We start from the raw sequence: 7319 nt of genomic DNA, 5'->3' as shown, positions 1-7319 counted from the left end.
ACTTGTTGGGGGAATGGGCAGGGGAAGAAACGAATCAGCACTCTGAATGCAGACATGCTTGAAATTTTTTGTCAGCTTGTGAGCCTGAAGATAAGGCTGTGCTGCTAATGTATCAGGAAAGACCAAGATGGCAGCCGGTGGAGAGGGAGAAGGGGCACTGTTTTGCTTTAAGTAAGCTGGGGACCACTTCCTCGTGTTGGGGGGAAATAATGATATAGTAAAAGAAGAAAAAAGGGTCAGTTTCCTCAAATGTCACCTAAATAGTGCAAACTACAATTTTTCAAGCGTATAATCAATTATTGGGTGATCCTTAGTGAGTTTGGAATTATTAAGGATAAATAACTTTTTTTTTTTTTTTTTTTGAGAGGGAATCTTGCTCTGTCGCCCAGGCTGGAATGCAGTGGCGCGATCTCGGCCTACTGCAACCTCCGCCTCCTGGGTTCAAGCGATTCTCCTGCCTCAACCTCCCGAGTAGCTGGGATTACAGGTGTGAGTCAGCACATCTGGCTAATTTTTGTATTTTTAGTAGAGACGGTGTTTCACCATGTTGGTCAGGCTGGTCTCGAACTCCTGACCGCAGGTGATCTGCCTGCCTGGACCTCCCGAAGTGCTGGGATTACAGGTGTTAGTCACTGTGCTAGCCAAGTAATCCAATTTTTAAAAGATGGGTAGGTTTTAGTTAGTAATGTCCTTTACTTTCTGAAGTCCGATATAAAAGGCAGGAATTTTTGTTCATATTAAAAAGTCATCTGGGATAGTTTCAGAATTTTATGTCTCAAATTACTGCCTTTTATTTTTCTGGTTAACTGTGTTTGAAAAGATACAGTTTTAGCTATTCTTGTTATTATTGTTGGAGTTATGCATATAGAAATATACACTCAAACAATGTAGGAGGCACAAAATGAGCAGTTTAAATTGCCTCGCCCTAGTACCTTAGAGACTGCTTTTAATTCTGGTGGTTGTTCACACTGCATTTAAATTGTTTAACTCAGAAAGGACACATATTTTTAATGCTTATTAAGAGTTTCATTGTGTACAAAATGGTATAGCATACTGTGTCACTTTTATGAAAAGGCAATGGCCCATAATACATTTTAGAAACAGACTTTATGGAAATTTTCAGCGAAGAGCTCTAAAATGTTGATATTAAATGTAAAAGTATGTTTTTAGTACATGCCACAACCATGAACAGCTTCATTCCATTACTAAACAGTCATTAAAATATTCATCCAACTTCTAGTTGAGTAACTTTCATGCCTTGTAAAATCTGAAGAACTTTTTAAATTGATGGGGTATTAGAATGTTTAAAGGAAGAAATTTGCTTTTAAGACCAGCCTTATCAGAATTCATGAAGGCTATATTGTGGCATAAATGTGTATATTATAAATGTTGGGGAAACAAAAAGAAAAAATCATGTAAGAATGGATAACTTCCTGTTGACTATAACATTACCAATTTTTTGTTTTGGGATTTTTATTAAAGCAGTCTCTAGTATTGTCTTCTCGTACTTTTCAACCACATAGTTGAACTCAGATCAGAACATGATCCTCCAACTTTATATTCATTAACAGTAAGGATTCAGACAAGTGTGGATTGCCTTGTTTATGTTGCGGCCTCTGCATGTGAACCCTCTGGGTTACTGCTGCAACACGGATTTTCATCCGCTTCCTCATTTGATTAATTAACCCAGCTTCAGTCATTGTTTCAGCAGCCCCTGCACAGGCAGGCTCTCCGGCCTGACCCACCAAGTCTCCACTAGAGCCTCTTTCATTTCACCTAGAGAGCCTGGGGAAGGCGCTGGACAGCAGTTCCTTTGTCTAATTGCATAGGATCAGGGTGACAAACTTTAAAAGGGTGTTTGCATCAAGAGTGGTATTTCAATTTGCCTTGTTAAATTATTTTCTCCTTTTGCTGACAGCATGCCTAATTTTATGAAATGCCATTATGTTCACAGAAAGGAGATGGGGAGAGGGGAAGGGTTAACGTAAGAGCCAACGCTGCAGTCCATCTCAGCCCCTCACCCAGCCTACATGTCCATTAAGACCAGAATTCTACCTCAGGGCACAGCTGCCTTTCAATACTGTTCCTTCTGCTCCATGTTGTAGCCCATGGTGACCGCAGGTGCTCTGACACAGAGAGCAGTCCTCTGCCTTCCATGGCACCCCTCCCAGGGGAGGGGGAAGTCCTGGCTGGTCCTCTCCTTTCCTCGACTCACCCAGGGTTGGCACAAAGGGCAGCTGGTGGGGGAGGGGCAGGGGTGCCTGAGCAAAGAGACACCATCACTCTTTGCAGGGTAAGAGTCCTTAATCTGCAATCCCTCATCCCCAAGGGGTAGAATTACCTCTTAATCTAATTTACTTTATAACCTAAACTCACTCTTCTGAGAAGGGTTCTATAGGAGTCTTCAGCCTGGCAAAGGGGCCTGTGGGACACAAAGTGTTAAGAACCTCTGGAAGGTAGCACCATTCTTCCCTCCAGCTGAGCAGTAATGGCCATTTCTGAGTGCTCAGCCACTCTCTTTGCCTCCCCCACCCCAGTTCCAGCCAGATATATAGTAAGGAGTCAATCAAGACTCATAATATATTTTTAAAATATCTTTATTATTTATGGAATTTGACACAGCCTGGGCAGTTTTGATTGAGGGCATAAAGAGTGTGTGAAGAAATGAATCTGCATTGCCACTCCCAGCCCATTCTGTAACCCCTGCCACTGTGGCTGTTCCAGAGCCGGCTGAGGTTCCACAGAGCAGCTGAAGAGCTGTGAATGGTGGTTCATTGCAGTGATGTTAATCAGCATGTTATAGGAGGTAAGAAGAGGGGATTCACATTTCTCTTTTTACTGCTTCAAACAAATGATCTAGATCTTTGCTACAGAAGCCACTGGCCACATGTGGCTATTTAAACTGAAATTAATAACAAAGAAAAATTAAAGATCAGTTCCTCAATCACACTAGCTACATTTCCAGTGCTTGATAGCCACATGTAGCTAGTGGCTGCCATATTGGAGAGCATGGATACAGTACATTTCCATCACCACAAATATCCATGGACAGTGTGCCGCTAATTCTCTACCTCGTTCACCTTCTCACTTCAGAGCCTAGCCTGGGCCTGTCCCTCTGACTTCCTCCTTCTGCGACTCCCTATCCCACCCCTTTGTCTCCCATCCTCATGCCTCTCCCCACCTCCCTCACCTCACCAATATCCTTGTCATGGAAATGTGTGTGGGACAGGGTTCCCACTGTGAGTTCAGCTCCACCCTTTTGAAGTGATTCAGCATATTAATTACCTTACCTCCCTGCGATGCCCTGTGAATTAGGAAGGGCAGGCATATCCTTTTCTTTTCTTTTTCTTTTTTTTTTGTAACCAGTGGGGAAAAAGGCTCAGAGAGCAGTGATAAGTAATTAACTTGTCCAAGGTTGTACATGGACAAAAGCCATCTTCTGATTTCTGGTACAGGCTTTTTTCTCATGGTTGGTCCTTTGTAAATGTTTAGGGCAGTCATAGTCTTAATTTTAAAGATAGCTGTGTTCAACATTTCCTGTGTCTGTCAGCAGGGTAGCACTGTGGAAGTGCACGGGAGTGCAGCAGAGAGACCTCGCTGAGCATCTTGCTGCTCAGCCACAGGCCACCTGGCTTTGTCAGTTTCCTCATCTGGAAAATTTGTGCAGGGAGTCATTACAAAATGATGCTAACATTCCCTCTGGTTCCAATATTCAACGTATTTTTTGATTACTTTTTACTCATATGGCTTGATTTATTTCCCAAATGATTCAAGGACCCTTTTCAAAAGGTTCTCCCCTTGCTCTGGAGCGGCCATCACTGTGGCAGCTACCTACTGGCAGTGCAATAGCAGGCCATCTCTAAGGCAACACCTGGAATTGCCTGCCAATCCCTCACCACCCAAAGCGTGGTCCTGCCCCAGCAGCACCAGTGTCTTCCTGGAGCTCATGAGAAATGCAGACTGCCAGGGCTGCTGAACGTGCATCTGCATTTTATCCAAATCCCAGGTGATTCGTTTGTATTGCAAAGCTTGAGGAACTGTGATCCAGGCCCTGGGAAAGCAAGAATGAGCACAACTCACCTAAGTAGAACGTGGCGGGAGGGGAATCAAGCAGACATGTGGTACGTGCCCAGAGCTCCAAACCCTCCTAGCCACACTGGGACATAGCTGTCCTCTCAGGGCTTGTCCAGGTGAGTCTGAGCTCCTTCCCTGGGTACAGTCATTCTCTCTGTGTGGAGAACACCTTTGGCTCTGGAGTCCATTTACTCAGGGACTCATCGTCTGCACTCACAGCCTCTTTCCTCCATCTCATTAATACTCAATTGAAGCACTCTGATTCGCAGCAGGCTTTTTATGCACACCCTGTGGTCCTGTAAGACCTTTAAATGTAGGAATTAGAATACTGATTCTACAGGATACACCTGGAGTTAGGTGGACTTTGGGCAATGTGCTTATAAGTCCCCGAAAGGCTCAAGGGAATGCTGACTTTACATTCTGGGAGTCCACAGGAGACCTAGAGAAACATGAGGGAAGGAAGAACAGGATTTCATCAGATTGGGATTTGGGAAATGGCTATTTCAACTAGAGGAGAGGACAAGGTGGGATTTAGTGTACAAAGACCCAAGGCGCTGTCCTCAAAGGCACAGAGAGCATCATCATGTCATCCAAGCCCTATGGAGATGGGTGGCCAAGATGTTCTGGGGCTGGCGCTGACCACCTGCCTGCTCCTGGGAGGGGAAACGGTGATTCATCTGCAGGAGCCCCTGGTGGATGTGAAATTCACGCTGGACCTGGATGTTCCTAATCTGCCTTACCTCACAGATGGGAAGAACAGGATCGTCCACAATCCTGGAACGTCCTGGATCGTCCTGCGGCGCTCGCAAGCACGCTTCTTCAGAGTGGTGAGACTGAAGAATGAAAGGTGCCAGGAGACATCAGGGAGGAGCAAATGGTGGCATCCCACCTGCAGCTGAAACAGCTCCACCATGACCCTGACCATGAAACATGGAAGCCTCCATACTTGGAACTGCAACCTGGGCAGCTGAAACATTTCTCCTTGTGTCTGAGGAAATCATGGTTTCCAGGGAGAAAGCTCACCTTTTTGGATATTCTTACCTGTGATGTCTTAGATCAGAACTGTATGTTTGAGCTCAAGTGCCTGGATGACTTCCCAAATCTGAGGACTTAATGAACCACATTGCAGCTTTGGAGGAAAGAGCTGCCCCTGTGCAATCTGTCTGTTTTGCAGGATGCCAGCCAGCAGTGAGATGGACCAGTGGGGACCAAGAGCGTATGCTGAGCAGGAGGCATACTCACACTGCATGTTTCGTTCCATCCTGTCTCTAGGGGCCTGCACTCTATCTTCTCTGCTCTTTTCAATAACACTTAGGCTAAAAAACAAAACAGAAAAGTCTAAAGCAGAGAGAAATTCAAGATAGAACTCTAAGACTAGGTGGCTTAAACAACAGAAATGTATTTTCTTACAGTTCCGGAGGCTGGAAGTCTAGGATCAAGGTATCGGGAGGGCTGATTTCTTCTGAGTCCTCTCTCCTTGGCTTGCAACTGGCATTTCCTCCCCATGTCCTCACGCGCTGTCCCCTCTGTGTGTCTGCACCCTAATTTCTTCTTCTCCTAAGGATGCCAGTCACACTGAAGTGGGGCCTCTCCTTATGAATCACTCTCACCTAGCTCACTCTTTAAAGGTTCTACCTCTAAATATGGCCACATTTTAAGACACCGGGGATTAGGACTTCGACATGAATTTTGGGGCACATGGCTCAGCCACTCATCTCCACAGCCTCTTCTGAGGCATGAGAGTGGCTCTTTCTGCATGCAGTTGTCACACCCTGTGCCTGTGTCATGTGTTCCTGTGCCTTGAATGTCTAACTCAAAAGTAGCCATATGGGTTGGACTTCAAGAAGCCACTTGCCCCTCAGGTGTTTTGGACACTGAACCTGACCAAGGGGGGCTCTGCAAACTGGAGGTGCCTCCCTGACCCAGTCAGATTCTCCCCCTAAGAAGGGGGACTGCCACATTCTGAGAGCTCCTTTGTCATAGGAAAAGACCAAGTCACTAGCTTTGAGGATGGGTTGGTCCTGAGGGAACAAGAGCCATAGTTCTGGATCTGCACGAGGGCAGCTGTGTGTGCCAGGCTTGGCCATGAGAAGCCAGAGAAATGGGCCAGCTGCTATTTAGTCTCCATGTCCCTTGCTACATAGTTCCCTGTGCTAACTGCCTCCTTGCCACCCAAAAACTCTACTTGGTACAGAAAGACGCATCAACAGTGGACATTCCCAAGGAACACACGGGGAAAGAGGCCATTAAGATGGGCCATTAAGTCATGAGTGACCTCTGGAGACCAATGCTAGGTCTAAGATAAAGGCAGAGTAAGAGCTCAAGTGTCTGTGTCTTTGGGGTCCCCCAGGTGCAGACCCTGAGGCAAAGATTCATGTGCAAATAGTTAATTGGGACCAACAAGGAAATGGAAAAACGAGAAAGTGCAGGGAAAAAAAATCAACACAAGAAGTGGTAATGAGCAGATTGCCACTGAAGACAACTAGGGCTCAGTCCCACTGGGGGGCCTGTGGGAAATGGCTCAGGGTTGTTCCACCTGGGGCCAGGAAGCTGGGCTGTATATCCTGCAACCTCCACCTGAAACTGGGTGAAGACTATGAACTTCCAGCACTAGCCACCTGTCTAATGGGCCCAGCACCCTCTTGCTCCACCTCCAGGCAAAGACTAGCAGATGCTGGCAGAAGAAGCCAGCGCAAGGGAAGAGGAGTGTGCAGGGGTTGTGGGCAGAGGCTGCATTCTGCGGCAAGCTCTGCCTCCTTCCCCAAGTCACAGAGCAGGAGTTCCAACCATGGCTCTCTCTGCTCAAAGCAGCTGGCTGTTCACTAGGTGAAAAGAACTGGCAATTTCTGAGAGATACCTTGTGGTCAGACCATCAAGTATCAGATCCTCTGTCACAGACACAAAAAGCTGATTCCTTTTGCTTTACCTTCTACATCTAACTATCCTTCATTTCAAACCCATTCCACACAATTCATCTTCCCCTACAGAGGCTGATGAGGTAATTCTTTTATTTTGTAACTAGCAGAGTTAAAAAAAAACATGGAGGGATCTGGAAGTAGATACTTAAGTAAAATTCCTTTTAATAATTCTTGTGGTTGGACACAGTGGCTCACATTTGTAATCCCAGTGCTTTGGGAGGCCAAGGTGGGAGGATAGCTTGAGGCCAGGAGTTGGAGACCAACCTGGGAAACACAGTGAGACCACATCTCTACATAAAAATAAAAAATAGCTGGGCATGGTGGTGC

General features: G+C 46.0%; 1 protein-coding gene across 1 annotated transcript; it reads right to left on the bottom strand.

Annotated features, from left to right (window-relative positions):
- Window positions 1-3348: 3348 nt before the first annotated feature.
- Window positions 3349-6247, bottom strand: LOC117068239. The gene is made up of 2 exons (XM_033185328.1): window positions 4815-6247; window positions 3349-4051 (listed from the first exon to the last, which is right to left on the bottom strand). Exons 1-2 carry the CDS (start codon window positions 5048-5050, stop codon window positions 3832-3834), a joined length of 456 nt encoding a protein of 151 aa, XP_033041219.1. The 5' UTR covers window positions 5051-6247; the 3' UTR covers window positions 3349-3831.
- Between the last annotated feature and the right edge of the window lie 1072 nt (window positions 6248-7319).

This window comes from Trachypithecus francoisi, unplaced genomic scaffold, assembly GCF_009764315.1.
Source record: "Trachypithecus francoisi isolate TF-2019V2 unplaced genomic scaffold, Tfra_2.0 Lachesis_group21, whole genome shotgun sequence".
Classification (NCBI taxonomy): Eukaryota; Metazoa; Chordata; class Mammalia; order Primates; family Cercopithecidae; genus Trachypithecus; species Trachypithecus francoisi.
This window is presented reverse-complemented; position numbering and strand designations above follow the sequence as displayed.

What these genes read in the sequence shown, in the direction of transcription:
- LOC117068239 (XM_033185328.1), bottom strand. Translation starts at nt 5,050, where the DNA reads ATGTTTCAGCTGCCCAGGTTGCAGTTCCAAGTATGGAGGCTTCCATGT. An exon ending in CTGTTCTTCCCATCTGTGAG is followed by an intron (nt 4,052 to 4,814) that starts GTAAGGCAGATT and finishes TTGCTTTCCCAG; the next exon opens with GGCCTGGATCACAGTTCCTC.